Genomic DNA, 24,040 nt, shown 5'->3' with positions numbered 1-24,040 from the left:
TCATAGTCTGTTGAAAGGAAGGGATATTTTAGAGTAAAAACAGTAAGAACAGGAAAAGGAAGGTGATTGAGAAGGGACCAAAATGGAAGTTTATACATGATCTAAAAGATATTCGCCAAAAAAAATAATAGTCAAAATTGAAAATAAGATTAATAATCCTTGCCCTATCCTTCAGGTTTTACTCCTGGTTATTAATTACATGCTTTATTAGTCTTTTCCTTCTGCTAATTGATAGATTTCTTCATCAGTTCCATTGATACCATGATACATATAATTGTGAGGAGTTCAAATAATCTTTTTTTAAGTTACTTGTTATTGAAGTGCTAACTTTGAGTTGAAGACTGAAGTCCTTTTGTTCATATGTTAGGTGCTGCCTGAGCTATGACAATACAAAATTTTGGTCAGCCAGGTGGCTTCCCTCTGATCTAGAGAAAGACAACTGCTTCTAGGGATGAGAAGGTTGGTGAGTCATCATACACAATTTAGTCATTCACCTTTCTGCATGGATTGTTTCAATCTACTAATATGTATTGGTGGATTTTTTGACTCAAGTGTGTACAGTAAGATCTAGCTAGAGAATGTCTTGAACTGGAGTTGAAACAGTTTACTTTTGAGCTCTGTTATTATGGCAATCAGAGAAGGGGCATGAGTGATTCACTTGGCTTGTTTTTAATAGACCTGTATCTTTGTACAAGTAAAACTTGTTTTGTTTTTGAAGGACTGTATTGCTCAATTAAGATACATTAACACACCCTGTACACACACACACACCTGCATGATAATAGATTTGCTTAAACTATGGAATGAAATTGGAAAATTTTGATAGGATAAAGACAGGAAGGATTTAATAACTACATTTTTTTTTCAGACTAGCATATATCCGGTTAAATTCGTGCTTGAAGGTAGGTGAAAAGAGGGGAATTAAGGAACACAATTATTTTCATGATGATTATACTTCTAGTACTTCATTTCAGATTAGGTATAAACCAATCCAAAGAACTTTTTCTTCAATATTTTTATTTTTATATTGGTTTTATTTTTTCTCTTTTAAAAATTTATAATGATTATGAATATGATCTTGATTTTCATTGCCTCTCTACTTCACATGTATCTAGAAGACCACATAAATAGGTGAGGGATGGTTGGGGATTAATTTGGGATAGACAGAAGTATTTCTATACCATTTTTCTTCACCTCAAATACATGTATTTCTTCAAATAATATTACACATATTATATAACATAACTATCATTTTGTGATCCAATGATACCATTATATTTGTGTACTGACTTTATCTGTGGAAATCTGTGTGTATTTATTCAGGTAAGTTCATATTTGTTAGAATGTAAACTTCTTTGTTTTTACTTTCTTTGTCCCCAGCACATAGTCAATGTTGAATAAATGCTTTTTAGAATCAAAATGTTATGTGAACTGGAGATTTATAATCAGGACTTGGCCTAACTATAATCAGTTTAGGATATGCTTTGTGAGTAAATCAGAAAGTATCACCCTGAGCTTTATTCTAATTTCTATAGAATATGTTTTATCATTTTGTTCTTTCTTGCATTATTTAATTCAACTTCCAAATAAAGATTCATGGTGCTTACTGGAATATAGAAGAATACATTTTTGAGAATAAAAGAATTAAAATTTTATAAGGTTTAATACTTTTATGTAGATAATAGACAAAATAATCGATGAAAGTTTTAATAGGTACTCACTATTTTATAATACAAAATCATTTATTTTATTTTATTTTATTTCTTAATTGATATTTTACTTTTTAATTATATGTTATAAAACTTTTTCAACATTCATCAACATGCATATACATATTTTTAAGTTACATAATTTCCTTCCACCTGACCTTCCCACCTGTCTCCCTTCAGTGGTACAAATAGTCAGGTAAATATTATACATACACAATTGTGTTTAACATGTTTACAGATTAGTCATTTTTGGTATGAAGAATTAGAATTAAGGGGAAAAAAGAAAAAACTATGAGATAGGAAAGAAATACATAAAAGAAAATTTTAAAACGTGAATGTTGTGTTCATTCAGATTCTATAAGGTTTAATTTTTTGTTTGGTTTTTTCTTCCTCTGGATGGGAATAGTATTGTCCTTAGTTGGTCTCCTAGGGGTATCCTAGCTCTCTGAACTGATTAGAGAAGCTGCATACATCAAGTTTGATCAGTTTTCATTGTTATTGTTAATGTGGACCATGTTCTCTTGCTTCTGCCTTCTTCACTCAGCATCAATTCCTGTAATTTATTCCATTTTTCTCTAGAGTCTAACCATTTGTGGTTTCTTATAGAACAATGTTATTCTATAACATTCATATACCATAACTTGTTCAGCTATTTCTCAATCTATGGGCATCTCCTCAATTCCCAGTTCTTGCAAAATAGTTTAAAATTACTGTTTTTTCCTAATTCTGACTTTCTCACAGCTGTAAAGTCCTTTCTAAAATTATTATTTTTTCAAATTTAATAAAAAAGAAAAATATCAAATGCAAAATTTTGTGTTCTTTAAGCACTCTTGAAGAATTAGTTTTTCAAGTTCTGTACTTCTTATATTATCTTTTCATATTATTTGATATGAATATGCTTCCTTAGCTCTTTCTATCTTATTTGTTCTCATTTTTAGTTAGAATGTTAAAGTATGAGTGCCAGTAATGGCAAACATCCTTACTTGCTCATTCCTGTTAGAAAATGTATAGTGCTTTACTATGCAATTTGTCCACTCCCATGAATAAAATTAGTAAAGGTCAATTTGGGAGTATAGGTGATAGGAGATGAATTGAATTTTTTTCTTATTTTTGCTTACCCATTATCAGAAATCTGTCTTGTAACATCTGGTGATTTAAGTGTAAATAATTAGTCCTAATTCCAGTCCCACTTAATTTCTGTAGTTAAGAACTGATTTGTTAAATAAAATCTATTCTATATGATGCATAATTGATGTTGTCCTAAGCAGAGAAAAGCTACAATTTTCCTTGTACCACAAATGAATTTTACACAGAATTGCTCCAGAGCTGTGTAACTATGTAATCATATTTCTGACATCATGAATTTACAAAGTTAAGTTTTTGCAGTCACATGCAATACTTTACATTAATTTCTTATTTACCAGATTCATGCCAAGGCTCTCTTGTCAAATTCTTTTTTTGATCCTGATTCCATCATCCAGTGTATTAACTCTCTGTCTGAACTTTGTGTTATCTAAGAATTTGATGAGCATGTCATCCTTGATTTTTTTCCAAGTCATTGATAAAAATATCAAACCATAGTCACATGGCATCTATGAAGCACTCCAATGGAGATTAATTGCCACATAAACACCAAATCATTTAACAACTACTCTTTCATTGCAACTATTTAACCAACCAGATCAGCTCTGAAACTCTAATTGTATTATCATCTAGTCCACAAGAATAGTATGAGATACTTTTATCTGAAGCTTTACTATAAAATCTAAGTAAATTATAACTGCAGAATTTCCTTTGTCTATTAATTTAGAAATTATTTCTTTCTCTACCTTGAAAAAAATAAAAGGAAGTTTATTGTGGCATGAATTATTCTTATTAAAGCCTCTTTATGCTCAATAGATTCCTCTTCAAATATTCAGCCATCTCTTCAATGATCTCTTTTAGAATTCTTATAAGAATTTGAGTCAAATTAAATAGTTTATAGTCTGACAGACTCAGCTCTATTTCTTTTTGAAAAAAAATCAAAATGTTAGTAGCCCTTCTTTGTTCCATGATCTTTCAAATATTTCTGATAGTGGCTCAGCAATTAATTCTGCCAATTCTTTCAGCAACCAGTTATTTTAACAGAGATAAAGAGGATGACAGCTTGAAGAAATTGTATAGTTAAGCAAAGATTTTCTGCAGAAACATGGATTTGTAGTAAGAGAAGGATCTGATAAAAATGGAAATATTATTCTTTGATATACTGCCAGTATTTTATGTTTTAGAGTAAATATCTTTCTCATCACCAGATGTACCAATCCTCCCAACCTTAGTTTTTAAGGGTCTGTTGCCAATGAGTAACACAGAGCTTTCCCAAGTCTATTACACAAGCAGCTTGGGTTGGGCTCATCAGAAGAAAAAAAAAGTAGGCGGTGAGCCTGTGGTAATTTCTACCCTGAATAGGCTAACATTTGAATTTTTAAATTACAAAAATAAGATTGCTTTGTGTGTGACTTATTTTACCTCTTAAAAAGTGATTGTGGAGAGCTGTGGGGCACCCAGACTCATTTGCCTACCTTTCATCTTTGGACCCTTGAGGTACCTGTTCCCACATGCCACCAGGTCCTCCTGCCTCTACCCCTCTGTAAGTTCTGCAGTTTAGCAGTTCTGGTAGTGAACAGCATAGATGGTCTTAACAGTGTCTCTGCTATGGCTTTTCTGACAAGGTCACTTACCTCAACTTTGTATGTCTGGTATCTTGTCAGGGCTATGGCACCCAGGCTTCTGAGATGCTCAAAGGAGGGACCGAACCAACAAATGTCTTCTCTCTATCTCTCCTGTCATAATGGCAAGCCACTCTGCTATATTTGAACTTCTACAGTATTTCCAATAGTTTGTATTCTATAAAACAGCTCTTGAGCAAATACTATCTTGAATGGGTCTCTGTTTGCTCTTTTGATTTAATATTACTGAGAATAAGGACACAGAGGTGTAGACATCAGCTACTCCATCCCAGAAGTCTTTTTCCTTTCTCCAGTTTTCTCCCCAAAGGATTGACTAAATAATAGAGCTGGAAGAACTTTCTTTTGACTCTTCTGCTTTACATCCCTCCATTTTCTTGTAGACAAACATGCCTGAGATATTTAAATGTACTTTGGCCAATATTACAAGTAGTAGATAGGATCTATAAAGGTTTCACCTTTCCCATTCTTTCATTCTACCTCTGGGAGGAGACAGGAGGAGGTCAAAGCCCTCTTGGTTACTATTGGACCTAGAAGCTTTCTTAAATCAAACTTGTTGAAATTCTCTACCTTTCGTTGACTCAGACCAAAGGAGGGTGGCCAGGCATTGTTTGAAAAGTGAGGCCTTCATGGTGCTACTAGGAGTAGAAACCCTAGCTTCTTCCCATTTTTCTGCATCTCTCAATCATTTCCAAAGAACTATAGAGATTCTTTGGTACTTTGGACAATATTGGCCTCATCTCCCTTTCAGTCTCAAACATTCTTTGACAGACTACTTACTAATGAAACTGGAAAAGAAAGAGACTGCAATCAAACTCCATTTACTCATTCCTGTTAGAAAAAGTATAGGGCTTTACCATGTAATTTGTCCACTCCCATGAATAAAATCAGGAGGGAACAATTTGGGATTATAGGTAATAGGAAATTAAACAGCATAAAAAAAGATGATATGGGCACTATTGTGGTGAGAAATATTTGCCCATCTTAGCAACAATATTACTACTCTCATTTACAACTATCAAAGACATTAAGTAAATATAACTTTGTTCATTGAAGCTACACTATTTTCAGTTTTAAAAATAGTGAACTTGGTACCAAACTAGAAATTAGAAGAATTATAATCTTCAATAAAAAAGGAACAATATCAGTCAATCCCTTTTTTATAATAAAAGAAAGATTTTATTTATTTTGAATTTTAGTCTCACTTCCCTCCCTCCACAGAAGGCAGTCTGTTAGTCTTTACATTGTTTCCATGGTATACACTGATCTAAGTTGAATATGAAGAGAGAGAAATCATATCCTTAAGGAAGAAAAATAAAGTATAAGAGATAGCAAAATTACATAAGATAACAGTATTCCTATAATTAAAGGTAATAGTCTTTGGTCTTTGTTCAAATTCCACAATTCTTTCTTTGGATACAGATAGTATTCTCCACTGCAGACAACCCCAAATTGTCCATGATAGTTGCACTGATGGAATAAGCAAATACATTAAGGCTGATCATCTCCCCCATGTTGCTGTTAAGGTGTACAATGTTCTTCTGATTCTGCTCATCTCACTCAGCATCAGTTCATGCAGATCCTTCCAGGCTTCCCTGAATTCCCAGACATCCTGGTTTCTAATAGAACAGTAGTGTTCCATGACATACATATACCACAGTTTGTTAAGCCACTCCCCAAATGAAGGACATTCACTTGATTTCCAATTCCTTGTGAACACAAACAGGGCTGCTATGAATATTTTTGTACAAGTGATGTTTTTTACCATTTTTCATAATCTCTTCAGTGTATAGACCCAGTAGTGGTATTGCTGGATCAAAGGATATGCACATTTTTGTTGCCCTTTGGATGTAATTCCAAATTGCTCTCCAGAAATGTTGCATGAGCTCACAGCTCCATCAACAATGCATTAGTGTCCCAAATTTCCCACATCCCTTCCAACATAGATCGTCGTCTTTTGTGGTCATTTTGGTCAGTCTGAGAGGTGTGAGGTGGTACCTAAGTGATGCTTTAATTTGTATTTCTCTAATAAGTAGTGATTTAGAGCAATTTTTCATATAACTAGAATTGCTTTGATTTCCTCATCTGTAAATTACATTTGCATTTCCTTTGACCATTTGTCGATTGGATAATGGTTTTTTTTGGAAATTTGACTCAGTTCTCTGTATATTTTAGAAATGAGTCCTTTGTCAAAAATACTAGTTGTAAAAATTGTTTCCCAATTTACTACATTTTTTATCTTGGTTACAGTGATTTTGTCTGTGTGAAAGCTTTTTAATTTAATGTAATCAACATTGTCTAGTTTGTTTTTAATGATGTTCTCCATCTATCTTCCTTGGTCATAAACTGTCAAGCTCCCTTTTAAAGGATTATAGGCAGGAACTATTTTGGGTTTCCTGTAAAGAAATTTGAGTCAAAATACAACTACAAAAATGATGAAGGAGAACATTAGGACTTTAAGAATAGGTAAATGATGTTGGGGTTAATTAGTCTAGAAATGAAAAAATAAGATTGACTTAATAGCCACCTTCAAATCTCTAAAAAGATTTAGCTGAAAATGATGGTTATGGAGGCCACATGATGAGAAATTAACTTAAATTTGGTAAGAAATACTTTAGATAGATAGAACATCTTGAAAGGAGCTGAGAACTGAGCCTAAAAGGAGAACTCATTGAAATATATAAACATAAGACTATGAATTATATGAAGTGTTATAAAGCTCACTGAGTTCAGGTTCTTGTGATTCTTTAAAAAATGACTTTTATTTTTTCCCTAATGTCTAATAAAGACATGTTATCTTAATATCCCAAAAGATACGTTGTATAAAAGAGAAATAAAACCAAACATTTAATGGAACAGCAGCAGAGCTTCGTGGGAGGTATGTAAAACAAGGAATTAAGTAGATGCATTAAATCCATAAAACACCATTTTATTCCTTAATTTCATCTTTTACTTCCTAGAAAAAGCATCTCAAAGTATGGACAATATGAAATTACTCTAAAAATGATTAAAAAAAAACCCCAGGGTTGATTATGTATAATTGTATAAAACAAAATTCAGAAGAGTAAGCTTACTTGGGATCAATACACTTAATTCTGCCTTCTTAATCTTGATATCATTTAATTGTTAGCCCAGCACCAAAATTTCATTTAGGAATGCAGGTATTTGGGGATGGGAAAAGGCTATAGAATCACTTTGCTATCTCTCTTTTCAATAGTCTGACTTTTCTATTTGAAATTACAGATCATTTGCAGTTCTCCTCAAGGTCAGGAGACATTCTTATAATAGAACAGATGTATTTTCATGATAGAAAACACATTGTTTTGTGGCTTAGATCATAGTTCTCCCCTTTAATTTTAAAAAATATAAAAAGCGCTAGATAGCCCAGGCTTCTGAATGGAAGCCCAACTCACCCTTGTTGAGTCATGAAACAAGGAGATAAATTAGGTGAGGTTTCTAATCTCTAGGATTATAGAATTCTTTAGTTTAGTAAAATAATTCTTTGGGGGAAAAAGATCCCTTTACTTCTGAGCTAACCTATTCTCATTGTCTCACACTTCTCCTCAGCAGGAGTATTCAAGTTATCCAGAGGGTTATAGGGAGAATGCCACAATATATAACACACTTCTTACTTCCCAGTTACATATTATTCTTGTTAGTGAAATGAAAAGTCGATGTGGTTTTCATGATTTCACTAAAGTGGTGTTAAAGTTGGCAATTAGAAGTCTTATAAAGTGTGGGGGGGGAGGTTCCAAGACCTCATGGGATTCAGACTGCTTAAACTCCAATGCTGGATGAAACACAAATGGGTGTGGTTCAGTTTAAGCAAAAACAGATGAACTTGTTTTTCTTCTTGGGCTGCTAAAACTCCATTACAGCCTTTGTCGTCTCTTCGGCAACTTTCTTCTTACACCGCCGGGATGTTTCTTGCAAAGGCATTCCTGGAAGGGGCAGATAAAGCTGGTCTTGGAGAAGCAATTGGAGGTCTCTTAGGTGGAGGAGGGAAAAGAAGAGGAGGAGGAAATATTGAAGGTATTGTTGGGGGAATTGTGAACCTTATCAGTGAGGCTGCAGCTGCTAAGTATACACCTGAACCACCACCTGCCTACCAGCACTTTGCAAATGTTGAAGCCAGTGAAGATGATGAAGTAAAACAGTTCCGTAGAATTTTTCATCAGTTAGCTGGAGATAACATGGAAGTAGATGCCCATGACCTGAGGAAAATTATAAACAGGGTCATCTCCAAGCACAAAGAACTGAATTCTGAAGGCTTTAGCCTTGAGACTTGTCGGAGCATTGTAGCCGTCATGGATAGTGATACCACAGGAAAACTAGGATTTGAGGAATTTAAGTACCTGTGGAACAACATCAAGAAATGGCAGTGTGTTTACAAAAAATTTAACACCAACAATTCTGTTGCTCTGCCATCAGAGCAACTAATGGGAGCTTTTCAGGCAGCAGGCTTCCAGCTAAATGAGCAACTTTACCCAATGATTATACTTAGATATACTGAGGAAGATGGAAGCATGGATTTTAACAACTTCATTAACTGCTTGGTACGTCTAGATGCTATGTTTCGAGCCTTCAAGTCCCTAGATGGAGATCAAGATGGTCACATTCAAGTCAATATTCAAGAATGGCTGGAACTGACTATATATTCCTGAAATAAATGCTGAGAAGTCACAGTCCTGCCTTGAGGATAGGACTGCTCTAAACCTAGGTGTGTCTGTTGGGATGGGGCATTATAGCTATTGTTTGTCCTCTGAAGTTTCTGAAGTTTTGTTTTTTGCTTTATTAAAGGAGATTTAAATGCAAATTATATTGAGTAGTTTATTATCTGGGCAATAAATGCTTTACTTCTTTTTTCTGTTTTTCAACATTCATGCAATTTTATGTTACATATTTTTCTACCACCTTTCCTTTCCTCCCCCCTCCATTCTGATGCACATTTTGTTTAACATATTTGCAAATTAGTCATTTTATGTGAGAGGAAATAGGACAAAGGAAAAAGAAGGCAAACCATGAAATAGGAAGGAATAAAATGAGATTTTTTAAAAAAGTGAACATAGCATAAATGTTTTTATTTCTTTGAAATTTTATGTATGTGAATTTTGTTGGTAAAAAATCAGATCCAAAAATCATGAAGGGATTTAAAATTCTATTATGATTTTCTGTTCTCAACTGGGAATTATTTGATAAATGAATTCTTATTAGTAGAAAATATTTATTAAGTAAAAAATTTTAAAATCCTAGAACAAATGAATAGCCAATGTTCCTTTCCTCTCACCCCTTTCTCCTCACCTTTAAAAGTAAAAATAGAGTTCTATTTTTTCCTGAGATTTCATATGTGATAATTCTACTATATTCTAAAAATTCTATAAGAATTGAAGAAAATATTCTAATGAGTCAATATTTCTTGTATCTATAAATGTTGCTCTATTTTACTTTTTCCAATTGCATGCAAAGATAGTTTTCAGCATTCATCTTTTTGTAAATTTTTGAGTTTCATAAATTTCTACTATCCTCCATTCCCTCCCCCCTCCCCATGGCAATCTGATATAGGTTGTACATATACAATATTGTTTAGCATATTTCCATATTGATCATGGTGTGAAAGAAGAATTAAAACTAAAGGAAAAAATGAGAAAAAGAAAAATAGAAAAGAAGTTTTAAAAAGTGAACATAATCAGCTTTGTTCTGCATTTAGACTCTATAGTTTTTTTTTCTCTAGATGTTGATGGCATTTTCCATCACAAGTCTTTTAGAGTTGTTATGAGTCAGTCTTTCAAACTCAAATTTGGGAGTCTCAGAATTATAAGCATAATTCATCATATATAAAGATACTATTTCATTTTAGTAGAGCTTTTTGTTGCAGGCTTCATATTCTTTACTTTTAGACTCAAGCAGAGCAAATATGAATAGTGAGGTTATTTTGTTGTTCTATTTATTTTCTAAGGGGTCAGGAAGAACGACTAAAAGGGTGTATCTTTGGTTCAGAATGTCCTTGGCTGCCGTAATAAATCAAAAGAATCACTCTTACAGGCACTTCATGCAAAATCAGACTTGCCTGGTTGATGTTGGCCAGCTCCTGTCATGTCTTGCCTTGCCTTGGAGCAAGGAAAATTCTTTTGTTCTTCACAAACTGAAGGCAGAATTGTAAATTGAATGGAATGTGAAACAGTGTTGAAAATAAATCCAGGACTTTCATGCAAAACTCTCTCATGGTGATGTCCTGTGTACCATAACTGAGACTGAGACCAAGCTAGAAGAGCTTATCCATTTTCAAAAAGAACAGAGGAGGAAACAAAACAAATATGACCCTGAAAGATACATCAGGAAGAAAATGATAAAGAAAAATCATCATAGAAATGTCTTTCTTTCATGAAACAATATATGAATAACAACAAGAACAACAACAAAACATTTATTTTATATTGCACAAAAATTTGTGCAAGGCATTATGCTAAGTATGTTACAATTATTATATTATTTGAGCCTTATAACAATCTTGGTTTTTCAATCATTTTTCAGTCTTACTCTTCATGACCCCATTTGACATTTTCTTAGTAAAGATACTTGGAGAGGTTTGTCATTTCCTTCTCCAGCTCATTCTTTTGTTTTTAGGGGGTTTTTTTGGCAAGGCAAGTGGGGTTAAGTGGCTTGCCCAAGGCCACACAGCTAGGTAATTATTAAGTGTCTGAGACCAGATTTGAACCCAGGTACTCCTGCCTCCAGGGCTAGTGCTTTAGACACTGTGCCACCTAGCCGCCCCTTCTCCAGCTCATTCTTACAGATGAGAAAATTCAGGCAAATAAGGTTATGTGACTTGCTTAGGTTCACACAGTTAATTATCTAAGTTCAGATTTGAACTCACATCCTCTTGCTTACAGCTGTTGCTCTATTCACTGTACCATTTAGCTACCCAACAACTCTGGGAGGTAGATACTATTATTATTCACATATTAATAACTGTGTTACCCTGGGAGAGTCACTAAACCTGTTTGCCTGAGGAAACTGAGGTAAGTAAAAGTAAATATCTGAGGCCAAATTCGAGGACTCCCTGCCTCCAGGCTGGGCTTTCTCTCAACTGCTACATCTAAATACCTCTTTTAGCTTTGTCTTTAAGGTCCATACTTCTAAGATTGTGGGTCTAGAGATAGAAGGCTTCTTGGAGTTCTTCAAATACAAGCTATTCATTATATAGGCGAGGAAATAGAGGCACAGAATGCAAACCCAATCCCAAACTACAATGAGTTAGATATCTTGCAAAACTCCATATCAAAATGCTCTTTAAGATTTTATTGCACATTTATTGTACATTACCTTTTTCACTTGTATAAGATGGATAGACAGTGCTTTTGCTTGTTTAACAAATTCAAACACTAGATTTGAATAGTGAGTTAGAAGAGACACTCTTCCTTCTTTGATTCTCAATCAGAAAGAAACAACTTTGTGGTGATGATGTTACTACTAATAATGATATTTCTGATGTGTAACAGTCTTCAATTGGTTATCATAAATTACTTTTGAAATTGATGAAGTTGAAATTTGGCCTCCTTGCCTTGTACCAATACTATTATTAAACAATATTAATTAAATATGTGCATACAAATAGCTCTGATATTGTTGAAATGCAACTTCTACCCACCTCCTCTCCAGAGTCTTTAAATTAAACTTGGTTTGGTGAGTCATCTGTATGAGATATAACTGTAAAGGATTAAAACTTAATTGCATGAAAGTGAGTGTCATTACCTTAGAGTCACATTAGACCTGATTAGAATGATTATTCCCACATAAATGAATTTGAACCTTAATTCTTTTCCTTACTGCTTTTGAGTCTCTAGGTAAAACCTTTTGAGGTCTGTTTCCTCATTTATAAAGGGAGAAGCCCATGTGGTACAGTGGGAAGAACATTGGCTCTAAAGTCAAGGGACCTGGATTAAAATCTCACCTCCAGTACCATTACTATTTAAACTATTCTTTACTTTTAATACTTTGAGGGTATTACTTGTGTGAGTTCTTTCATTGCTAGTTTGACAGACAGCTACATTAAAAAGTCAGAGATTACAGAACCTTCAAAGGACATCAAGGAATAGTTGGACAGGTATGGGAATTGGGAAAGGGCAATTTTTTATTAGCCACCAAAGAGAAATGTGTCCAGGAGGAAAGGATTGGTTATCAACATTGAATGCTATTGAAAAGTCAGGATGTTTCAGGACTGGAAAAAAGGCCATTCATCATTAACAGAGGATTGAGAGCACTTTTGTTGACCTTTAAGATACTAGTTTCAGTAGACTGATGGATTGCCAGCCACATTAAACGAGGTAAAGAGTGAGTGGAATGATAACAAGAGTCAGGAAATGTTGACTACTCATTTTAGAAGTGTATTATTGAATAGAAAAGGGGAATATAAGATGATGGAATCAGAGGATAAAGGGGTCAAGAGAAAGTATTAGAGTTGGCAAGAACTGTGCATTTGTGAGTGATAGCAAGATGTTGAGTATACATTTTATTAAGGTATTTTGAAATAATAATAATAATAATAATAACAGCATAACTGCATAAGGTAACAAACCAGAATATAATTGATCAATATAGTGATCTATTAACCCCAAATTTCTACTGGTTGCCATTTTTTGAAGTTGTGTACCAGTTTTTCATAGTAGAGGATGAGGACACTACAATATTCGAAAGCAGCTTTTGAGTCATCAAAGAAAGATCAAGTTGTTTCTGGGTAATACTAATCAAGGGCAAGTAGTAGGTGGTGCCGTAAATTAGAGTGCCAAGCTTAGAGTAGTGAAGACCTGAGTTCAAATCTGATTTCAGACACTAGGCAAATCACTTAATCCTATTTGCCTCAGTTTCTTCATCTGTAAAATGAACTGGAGAAGGACATGGTAAATCATTCTGTCTTTGCCAAGAAAACTCCAAATGGAGCCATGAAGAGTCAGTTTCAACCAAAACAACTGGATAACAGCAAAAGATACTAAGTGTATATCCTAGATTTTTGAAATTTAGTATTATTAATAATCTTACATGTATGGGCGGCTAGGTGGCACAATGGATAAAGCATGGGCCCTGGAGTCAGGAGTACCTGGGCTCCAATCTGGTCTCAGACACTTAATAATTACCTAGCTATGTGGCCTTGGGCCACTTAACCCCATTTGCCTTGCAAAAACCTAAAAAAATAATATTACATGTAGTAGTTGTATTTGTATTATTAACTTCCCTTTATATAGTATGTTAGAGTTTATAGTTCTCTTCCTTCAAAATAACACTATGGGTTGAAAAGTTCAAATAATACCTTCAGATGTTACAAAGTACTTTGCAGGTGAGGAAATTGAGATTTAGAGTTTGTGTTGCCACTTAGGGTCACAAAATTATTAATTTGCAGTCTAGGTCTCCTGGCTCTTTATCCAGTATTTCTATTATATCATACTTTTCCTTACTTTATTTTTTAATCTTGGTAATCATAGAATCAGAACACCTTATTCTCTTATGCTGGATAATTAAGAGTTTATAGATGTAAGAATATGCTGAACGTCTTCTAACCTTCCCCCCATCTCTAATTTTAAGTTCTTAGTAGCTAAGAGATATGAATAGCAGTCTTCTTCATATCCATGATGTGAGTGAGCAGTGTATACAGTGCTTTATGAAAAACAGTATTGGCTTATCCAGATGAAGAAGAAAATATTGCAAGTATCCAGAAGGAAATAGTTCAAGTATTATTGGAGCCACATTCAACAAAACATAAGATTTGGCAACTTTTGTACTAAAGAATTGGATGTTTTGGCATATAAAATTCTAGACGGCAAAGGAGGTAGGATTAGAATCAATAATCATCTAGTCAGCAAAACTGAGTATAGTCCTTCAAAGGAAAATTGGACATTGAAAGAAAGAGAGAAATTTCAAGCATTCTTGATAAAAAGGCCAAAGCTGAATAGAAAATTTAACTTTCAAATAGAAGATTCAAGAGAAATATAAAAAGGCTAAACAGGAAAGGGAAATAATGAGCTTAAAAAGGTTAAACTGTTTACATTCCTACATAGGAAGAGATACTGGTATCTCATAAAAACTTTTTCATTATTAGGGCAGTTAGAAGGAGTATATATTTAGACAGAGTCATAGGTTTAAGTTGAATATGAAAGGATGATATCTAAAATTATGAAATTAAGGGATGATAGAGGAGAGTACTTGGGAGAATGGGTGAGGGAGAGGTAGAAAGAAGTAAAGAAGTGGACAAAGCTTTTACAACTGAAGAAAAGAGAGGAGAAGGAAGGAGGAATGAGTGAACTTAATTCTCATTAGAATTACCTTAAAGAGGGAATAGCATACATACTCAATTGGGTTTAGTTTAGAAATCTATATTTCCTTACAGGTAAGTAGAAGGGTAAGGGGATTAGAGAAGTGAAAGAAAGGAAGGAAGAATTGGGGAGGGGGGCTGTCAGAAGCAAAACAATTTTGAGGACAGGTGAAAGGAGAGAGAAAAATAGAATAAATGGAGTGGAGGATACAATGGAGGTAAAAAAAAATTTCAAAGCAAGTTTTTCCTGAAGAAGGTCTCATTTCTCAAATATATAGAGAACTGAGTCAAATTTCTAAAAGTAAGAGCCATTCTCAAATTGATAAATGATTAAAAGATATGAATTATTCAGTTTTCAGGTGAAATAATCAAAGCCATCTATAGCCATATTTTTAAATGTCCTAATTCATTATTGATTGGAGAAATGCAAATTAAAACAATTTTGAGGTACTACCTGTTAGATTGAGTAATAGAACAGAACAGAAAATGACAAATGTTGGAGGGGATGTGGTAAAAATGAGACATTGTTGTCAGAGGTGTGAACTTATTCAACCATTCTGAAGAGCAATTTGGAACTATAGCCAAAGGACTATAAAACCATGCATACTCTTTGACCTAGCAGTACCCGTATTAGGTTTCTATGCCAAAAGAGATAAAAAAAAACAAAAGGAAAATGATCAATATGTACAAAAATATTTATAACAACTCTTTTCTGGTAGCAAACAATTAGAAGTTAATGGGATGCCCATCAGTTGGGGAATGGCTGAATAAATATGTGTTTAGGCTATGTGATTGTGCCATGAGATTGTGGTGTGAAAATACTATTGTGCTTTGAGAATGATGAGCAGCATGATCTCAGAAAAATCTGGAAAGACATGAACTGATGAGATGTATTGTGTGCAAATGTATAGCAATGATGTAAAATACTGATGGATCTTATAAGCTGTGAATGACTTAGCTATTTTCAATAATATAATGACCCCAGTCTACCCTGAAGGATTTATGATGAAAAAATGCTATAGACTTCCAAAGAAAAACTGATGCTGTCTGAACTACAGACTAAAACATACTTTTTAATTTTCATTACTTTTCTTGAGGGTTCTTTTTCAGGGGAGGGGTCTATGTTTTCTTTCACAACATGACTATTATGGAAAGGTTTTGCATGATCACACATGTATGACCTGTATTCAATTGCTCACTTTCTCAATGAGGAAATGTGGGGAGGAAGGAAGGGAGATAGTTTGGGACTCAACATTTTAAAAATTAACATTAAAAATCATTTTTATATGCAATTGAGGAAAAATAAAATACTAAATAGAAAGAAAAAAGAAACTTACTAATTGGGTGATCTTGGGCAAATCATTTCCCATCTCTTTTTCTTATTTTTCTCATTTGCAGGTGTCAGTATGATTTGGATTCTGTGGTTTCTAAGAGTCTTTCTAGCTGTAAAACTTTGATGCAGTGATTTATAAAACAAAGATGGCTCTCCCTTTGAGAGCTCACAAGTCCCATAGATTCAAGTCCTAGCTGTGCCTAGCAGTCTGACCATATGTGTGTGTGTTACTTTCCTTTTCTGAAGTTGTTTAAATGAGAATTGGATTAAAGAAAATCTTTATATCATTAAACTCTAAGTCCCTGATCCCAAATGTTAAATTCTATAAATAAATCAATCAATCTGGGTAAGCCATAATTTTAAAAAATTCCTTTAATAGCATCTTCCAGGGTAGAGGCAATGTTTCCTTTGCTTTAGATATTTGAGTTAGGACCTCCTAGTCTACCTTTCTGTGGTATTGTTTTGTTTGTTAATTTCTAGCCAAGTGTTACATATATATATATATATATATATATATATATATGCACATACATACACATACATACATATATATATATATATATATATATATATATATATATATATATATATATATATATATATATACATAAAAATTTTCAGAGAAAATTGAGAAGCCTGAATATAAATCCTAGGTCTATGACTAGTATATTTTCTGTTTTTGCAACTGAAAATTAGATGTTAATGCTAATTGATTTTGTTATTTCTAAGATGTTGTGAGTTTATATGATTAAAGTAATGTACTTTGAATATCCGAGAATAAAGGCACAATATAAACTTAAAGTGACTTTGCCTAGCTATTATATATTCTCTTTTAAAGTAGAGTTGCAATGAGCATAACATAAATGACAATGAGTCCACCTTTCAGGAGAACTTCCAAATATCACAATGATGTTGACCTAAGAATAAGGGATGCAGGTGAAATCGATCCATGTACTGAACAATATATATTTAGCAGGCTTAGTCAAGTCTCTCACATCCAACAACAGTTGAACAGCCCTTTTAGGAACCTGGTGGCAAGGTCAGACTGGAGGCCTTTTGGAGAGTGGATTTTTAGTCCTGTTTCTTGCATAGACTCATTATGTAACTTTGGAGAAATTACCACACCTCTCTGTTCTTTAATTTCTCCAGTGGAAATTAAAGATAAAAATACTTTCCTTTTCTGTTTTGCCTTTATAAGGTGTTTTGAAGATAAACGAGGTAATGATATAAGTTCTTAGGTTGTTTAAAGGGAAGGCTGTGTTAGACTGGTTTGGGAGAGTAGAAAAAGTATTATTTATGATAGAAGTAAAATTTTAATCAGAATTAGAAACCTGCATTTCACTGATGACAAGCCTTCTGTGATAGTTTATCAAACATCTTCCCAGCTTTGCTGGTACTAGTTCATGGTTTATCTACAAATTCATCTGAGAGTTTGCATCCAAGATGATTTTCACAGCACCTGGAATTCATAACTCATACCATTTGTCTCAAAGGTGTTAAGGTGCTTTATTATGATCTTTTTTTTTCCTTTAAATTCTTCCTCTTAATTGTCTTTATCCCTGCCCTAACCCCTACAACCACTCAGTGAAAGTTGAATGCTTAGGAATCAGTGGCAAGGTGAAGAGAAAATATAACTAGGTCTCCTGACCTTTCAGAGAATTGGAATATTTCCGAATTGAAAGGGACCTCAAGTGCCATCTAACCCAACTCATATTTGTCCAAGAATCCTCCTCTATCTCATTTCCAAGAAATAGTAATTCAACCTTAGTTTAAAGATTTCAAGCGAGAAAGAAAGCACTATCTCTTCAGGCAATGTGTTACATTTTTTGTCTTTCTTAATTGTTAAAAAATTTCTCCTTATATTGAGCCAAAAATTTGCTTCCTTTCAACTTTTATCCCATTGTTTCTACTTCTGAAGATGAATGGATTTTTAGTCTGTCATATAATATATATATAAATTTTTCTTCCAAATAATCACATTGCATATAGTTGTTGTTGAGCTGCATGGCATGACTGAATCATATTGTCACCCAGCATTTTCTTTTTAACAATGATTGACTGTTGGACTTCCTAATTGAATTCTCCTCATCCCTTCACAGAATCATGATGGCAGCATAGACTTCAGGGAATATGTGATTGGTCTGGCTGTCCTGTGTAATCCTGCCAATACAGAAGAACTCATCCAGGTGGCATTTAAGGTACTGTCAACCCCATTGAGAGAATCTCATTCAACCTCACAAATGAATGTTGACTCTAAAAGCATTACTTGAAAATCTGTGAATCTCTTAGAGGAATTTATAGATCCACTCTGACATGTACATGGAAATAATATGGTTAAATCAATTGACACTGACAGTGAAGAAAATGCAGGTGTCAGTTTTGTCATAAAGACCTTTGAAAACAAATTTGTAATAATGTCACAGATAAAGAGCATTGTAATTTAACAAATTAAGTCAGAAAATTATTCCCCTTTTTAGCTTTCTCATTTTGAAGTCCTTAAATGTGATTTACAAGTAAGCAATATCTGCCATTAACTTGTTCAGTCCCAGAATTTCCCTGAAAACATGATTCTACTTGGTTGTGATTGTATTTGTATAATCTACTGGTCCATAGTCAATAGAGGTTGAACTTCAAATTTTTTTCCCTATTAGTATGAATGTATTTACCCTGAGACATCTCTCCTATATAAAGAATATTTATATTTTTTCCTATGTTAGTATCCTCAATTAATAATACTATAAATTTCATCATATGGTGTGCTTGTTTTCTAAGAATTTAGTGTTATTTCCCTTACTATCTCATTTGTAATTTCAGTTGGGAATAAATGGTTAAGTAGTTCTAAATAAGTATAATAGGTAAATAATTATGGTTAAGTGGTTTCCATTCTAATAGAATTGAATATGGAAGCCTTGGTTCTGTGAAAATTATGTCTATCTCCTTCAAAAACATAGGTATTAATATAGGAAGAAGAGTACAGTCACAAAGTTTATTTTTCTGGTTCTTTGTAAAACATCTTATATTAAATGAACTTTTGAGTGGGTTGTTCATTTTGTGTTTGAGACTAATGTGGTTGAATCTCAGTAGTTACACAAATTTCATCTTCTGTTCTTTACTATGTCTCTATTTATAATTATAACAGTCACAATAATTAACATTTGTGTAATATTTTAAAGTCTACTGCAAGTCTGTGAAGTAGGTATCATAATTATACCTATTTACATGTGAAAATTCTTAATAATTAAATATATACTTTTACCTTCTCCTAATAACATATAATTTGTATAATAGCAGGGGATTTCAAATCAGATGCTCTGAATTTAAATACTTATGAATCTGCCTGTATGTCCTTGATCAAATCCTTTTTTCCTCTCTTTTCCTCTTATATGAAAGAGGGTTGAACTAGATGGTTTCTAAGTTTCCTTCCAACTCTAAACCCAATAAGCTTATAATTACAAAGTTAGTTAAAGGAATAAAAGTTTATCATTTAACAAATGTGATCCTTTATCACAATAAGTATTGTATATTAGAATTTCTTAGATTTTTATCTGTGCTCTACTATGCTGAAAAATGAAACAAAAACAAAATAAAACCTTAAGGTCATCCTTTATTGGGGCAAGATATTAATTTGATTATTATTAATAATAATTCCTTATATTTATAGAATGATCAACATTTTTTATTCTGCTCTCACAAACATTTTATCATTTACCCTTTTACACATAAAGAAATATATCCTAATCTTCTATAGTATGGACATTTGTCTTAGTCTGTGTTGACAGTGTAGTACATGTTCACCTCATATTCTTGAAGTTCCATGAAATATGTTTGGGACAAGTTTTGCTCTACACTGAATTAGACCAAAATAACAGGTCTAATTCCTGTCCCTATCTCTATTGTAAGGGAAAGGCCCTGATACAGAAAGGAAAATGAGAGGAGACACAAAAATAGCACTTATTTTTATTTTTTTAATTTTTAATTTATTTATTTTCATTTATTCATACATTTCTAAAATATTGTTGTTTTAAGAATGAACATAATTCCCCCATCTCCCCCCAAAATAAAAAAGCCTCATAAGGAATAAAGAGAAAGAAAGAGAAAAAAATGTGCTTCAATCTGTGTTCTGATACCATCAGCTTTGTCTCTGGGGTGGATCTCATTCTTTATTGTAAATCCATCAGAGAAGTTACTTCAATATTTTTCCACAGTTGCTGTTGCTGATTGTCTCCCCTCTACCATTTATTATATTTTCTCTCTCCTTTCACTCTATCCCTTTACAAAAATGTACTGTGGGGCAGCTGAATGATGCAGTGGAATATGGACAAAGCCTCCTCCCAGGAACAGAGGAGAGACCTTGACAGTCTCTCCCCAACCCCTTACCTTTCGTGGCCTGAGTGCTCTGGAAGGCCAGGAGGCCCCAAGCGCACATCCCACCCTAGAGACCCAGCAACCACCCAGCCCTTTGGTCTAATCCCAACACCTTACAAAAAATCAAAAAGAAAATGTGTTATATCTGACTATCCTTTCCCATGATCTACCCTTTCTTCTATCACTTACATTCCCTCTCTCCTCCTCCTGCCCCTTTCTCTCCTTTTTCCTCTAGATTTCTATAACCTATTGAGTATATATGTTGTTTCCTCTCTGAGCCATTTCTGATGAGAATGAAGGATCCCTCATTATCCCTAACCTTCCGCTCTTCCATATCATTGTAAAAGCTATTTCTTGACTCTTTTATATGAAATATTTTGGCGTATTCTATCTCTCCTTTCTCTTTCTCCCAGTACATTTCCCTTTCACCCACTGACTCCTTTTTTACAATATATTGTACTTTCAAATTCAGCTCTCTCTTGTGCCTTGTCTAACTGCTTTGATAAATGAGAAAATTCATATGAGTATTATCAGTATCATCTTCCCATGCAGGAAAACACACAGTTCATCATCATCAAATCCCCTCATAATTTATCCTTCTTGTCCACACTCTCTATGCTTCACCTGAGTCCTGTACTTGAAGATCAAACTTTCTGTTCAGCTCTTGTCATTTCAACAAGAACATTTCAAATTCCCCTGTTTCACTGAAAGTCCATGCTTTCCCCTGGAAGAGGATGTTCACTTTTGCTGGGTAATTAATTCTCAGTTGTGTTCCAAGCTTTTTTACTTTCTAGAATATCATATTCCAAGTCCTATGAGCCCTTAATGTGGGTTTCTGCTAAGTTCTGTGTAATCTTGAATGTAGCTCCACAATATTTGAATTGTTTCATCCTGGCTACTTGTAATATTTTCTCTTTGACTTGGGAATTCTTGAACTTGACTATAGTATTCCCGGGGGTTATTTTTTTGGGTGTATTTCAGGAGGAGATCGGGGGATTCTCACAATTTCTATTTTACCCTCTGATTCTAAGATAGCAGGGCAATTTTCCTGTAGAATTTTTTTAAAAAAATGAAATTGAGACTCTTTTCCTCATCATAACTGTCAGGTAGCCCAATAATTTTTAAGTTGTCTCTCATGGATCTGTTTTTCCCAGATCAGTTGTTTATTTACAATGAGATATTTCACATTTTCCTCCAGTTTTTCATTCTTTTCATATTGAATTATTGTGTCTTGATTCCTCACAAAGTCATCAGCTTCCTTTAGCTTCATTCTACATTTGAAGGATTTGTTTTCCTCAGAGAGCTTTCTGATCTCATTTCTTATCCTTATTAACTTTTTGGATTTTTTTTTCCATTTGACCCAAACTGGCTTTTAACATTTTGTTTTTTTTCAAGATTTTTTTGATCTCCTTGACTTAACTGCTGACTTCATTTTCATGTTTTTCCTGCATCTCCCTCATTTCTCTTCCCAATTTTTCCTCTTTCTCTCTTGATTTTCAAAGTCTTTATGAATTCTGTCATAGCCAAAGACTAACTTCTATATTTCTTGGAGTCTTTAGATGCAGAAGCTTGGACTTTTTCATCTTCTGAGTGTGAATTTTGATCTTCCATGAGTACAAAGTAATTGTCTATGGTCAGGTTTCTTCTTTACTATTTACTCATTTCCCCAGATTGGCCCTAGTTTTGGGGTGCTTCCTGAACTTTTGAACATTATTGGGACATCCCCCAAGGATCTCAGTTCCTTCAAGGTCTTATGAGAAACTTTGACTGTTTTCCTGCCTGTATTTTGGTCTGTGGATGACCCTTCTTCCCTGGGTCTGTGAGGAGGGTCCCTGCTCTATGGATGTATGGGGGCCTAGACTGTGACTAGGGTTTGAATATGGACAAAGCCTCCTCCCAGGAACAGAGGAGAGACCTTGACAGTCTCTCCCCAATCCCTTACCTTTCGTTGCCTGAGTGCTCTGGAAACAGCTGCTGGTCAGCTCCCTGCTGGGTGGCTCTGTGGGCTTGCTTCTGTTTCCTGGGATCTGGGCTTCTCCGAGGGCCATGGCCATGCTGAGGAGGGTCATGCTGGCCTGGGCTTCATGCTCACTCTGTCAGAGGTTCCCCCCACTGATCTTCCAAGTTGTGCTTGGTGCTCCCTGTGTTGCCTAGTCAAGAAACTGCTTCTGCTGCCAGGAGCTAGCACTCACAGGGACCCAGGTGTCCTGTAGGTTGTTCCTGGAGGGCTGGAACTCCTTTGCTCCAGCACTGCTGCTCCCTCCAACCCTGTGGAACAGAACCTTCCCACATTCTTCCAATTTACCTTGGACTGGAGAATTGCCTCACTGGATCTTTCTGTGGGTTCCTTCTCTTGAAAATTTTGTTAGAGTCATAATTTTAAGGTTTTTGCAATAGGAAAGGCTATTCTCTGGCCTCCATCTTGGCTCTACCCCACAAAATATCAGTTACTTTGTTTTGATGAGAGCAATGACAACTAACTAGAGTGATATTACTTAACAAAGTTTTTTAAATGGGAGCACAGCATGATGCTGTAAAAAAGGAGAAGCAAAATTGGCATCAGAGAACCTAAGTTCAAGAACAAGCTCTGTCACTTATTGACTATTCAAATAATGCTTGGGCAAGCCCCTTAATCTTCCAAAAACTGTTTTCCTTCTCACTAAAGTAAAAGAATGGCTCTCCATGACTTCTGAAATTCCATTAGGCTCAAAATATACATAGTCCTAAGAGTCTTTGAACAAAGAATTTCAGTAATTGATCTGACAGGAATACTGGAATGGTGTACTCAAAAGATAGTATTAAGATTTTGCCATCATATTTGTCTTATTCCTAGTATAAATGGGATATTTTTTATTTTTAAAAATGAATGATGGGGTGGCTAGGTGGTGTAGTGGATAAAGCACTGGCCCTGGAGTCAGGAGTACCTGGGTTCAAATCCAGTCTCAGACACTTAATAATTATCTAGCTGTATGGCCTTGTGCAATCTACTTAATACCATTTGCCTTGCAAAAAAAAAAACCTAACAAAAAAAATGAATGACAACTCCAAAGTTCCTTCATTCTCTCCCATTCCTTCTCATATTTTCCATAGTCCCTGAAGTAAAAAGTACAGAAAAACCTCATAAACATTAGGGAATATATCCCATTAGTACAAATAAGACAAGATTAAAGGCTGATATTCCAAATCAGAAATACTTATTCATTATTCTAAAAAATTCTTTCAGTGGCCTTGTGACCTCTCATCTACCCTTATTTCTAGAGCCTAACAATTCATTATTCCCTCTGTCAAACATTTAAAGAAATGTTTTCATTTTGAATTCATTTTTGGTATTGAATAGTTTCTTCATTTTTCCAGGCTTCTATTATTTGTTCTTGGAGAATGAGTTAAATCAGATGATCTCTGAAGGCCCCTATCATTCTAAATTTCTGTGTTCTAAGGGCTTTTCCTATTTTGACATTCTGAGATGTTATGATTTCTGAATTGCTCATATATATGTGTGTGTATGTATGTATGTATGTATGTATATTGCTGTAAAACCCTACTTGGAAAAACAAATTGCCTTCTTCCCAACCCCCACTAAAAGAAAAGACACATATTTAGGAGAACT

The 24,040-nt window shown here is 34.2% G+C and overlaps 2 protein-coding genes across 2 annotated transcripts in view; both read left to right on the top strand.

Annotated features, from left to right (window-relative positions):
* Window positions 1-24,040, top strand: part of LPCAT2 (lysophosphatidylcholine acyltransferase 2) — an 85,546-nt gene that overhangs the window by 53,456 nt on the left and 8,050 nt on the right. Inside the window, exon 12 of the mRNA XM_074211293.1 lies at window positions 18,168-18,266. Coding sequence (XP_074067394.1) covers window positions 18,168-18,266 — 99 coding nt within the window. The remainder of the gene's footprint in view (window positions 1-18,167; window positions 18,267-24,040) is intronic.
* CAPNS2 (calpain small subunit 2) lies at window positions 1,703-16,558 on the top strand. Its single transcript, XM_074211294.1, has one exon. It carries the CDS (start codon window positions 8,353-8,355, stop codon window positions 9,094-9,096), a length of 744 nt encoding a protein of 247 aa, XP_074067395.1. The 5' UTR covers window positions 1,703-8,352; the 3' UTR covers window positions 9,097-16,558.

This window comes from Macrotis lagotis, chromosome 1 (assembly GCF_037893015.1).
Source record: "Macrotis lagotis isolate mMagLag1 chromosome 1, bilby.v1.9.chrom.fasta, whole genome shotgun sequence".
NCBI classification, from domain to species: domain Eukaryota; kingdom Metazoa; phylum Chordata; class Mammalia; order Peramelemorphia; family Peramelidae; genus Macrotis; species Macrotis lagotis.
The sequence above is the reverse complement of the archived record's forward strand: the minus strand, read 5'-3'. Positions and strand labels throughout refer to the sequence as shown.

Bases quoted from the DNA above. Each gene is read 5' to 3' on its own strand.
- CAPNS2 (XM_074211294.1), top strand. From the start codon at position 8,353: ATGTTTCTTGCAAAGGCATTCCTGGAAGGGGCAGATAAAGCTGGTCTT.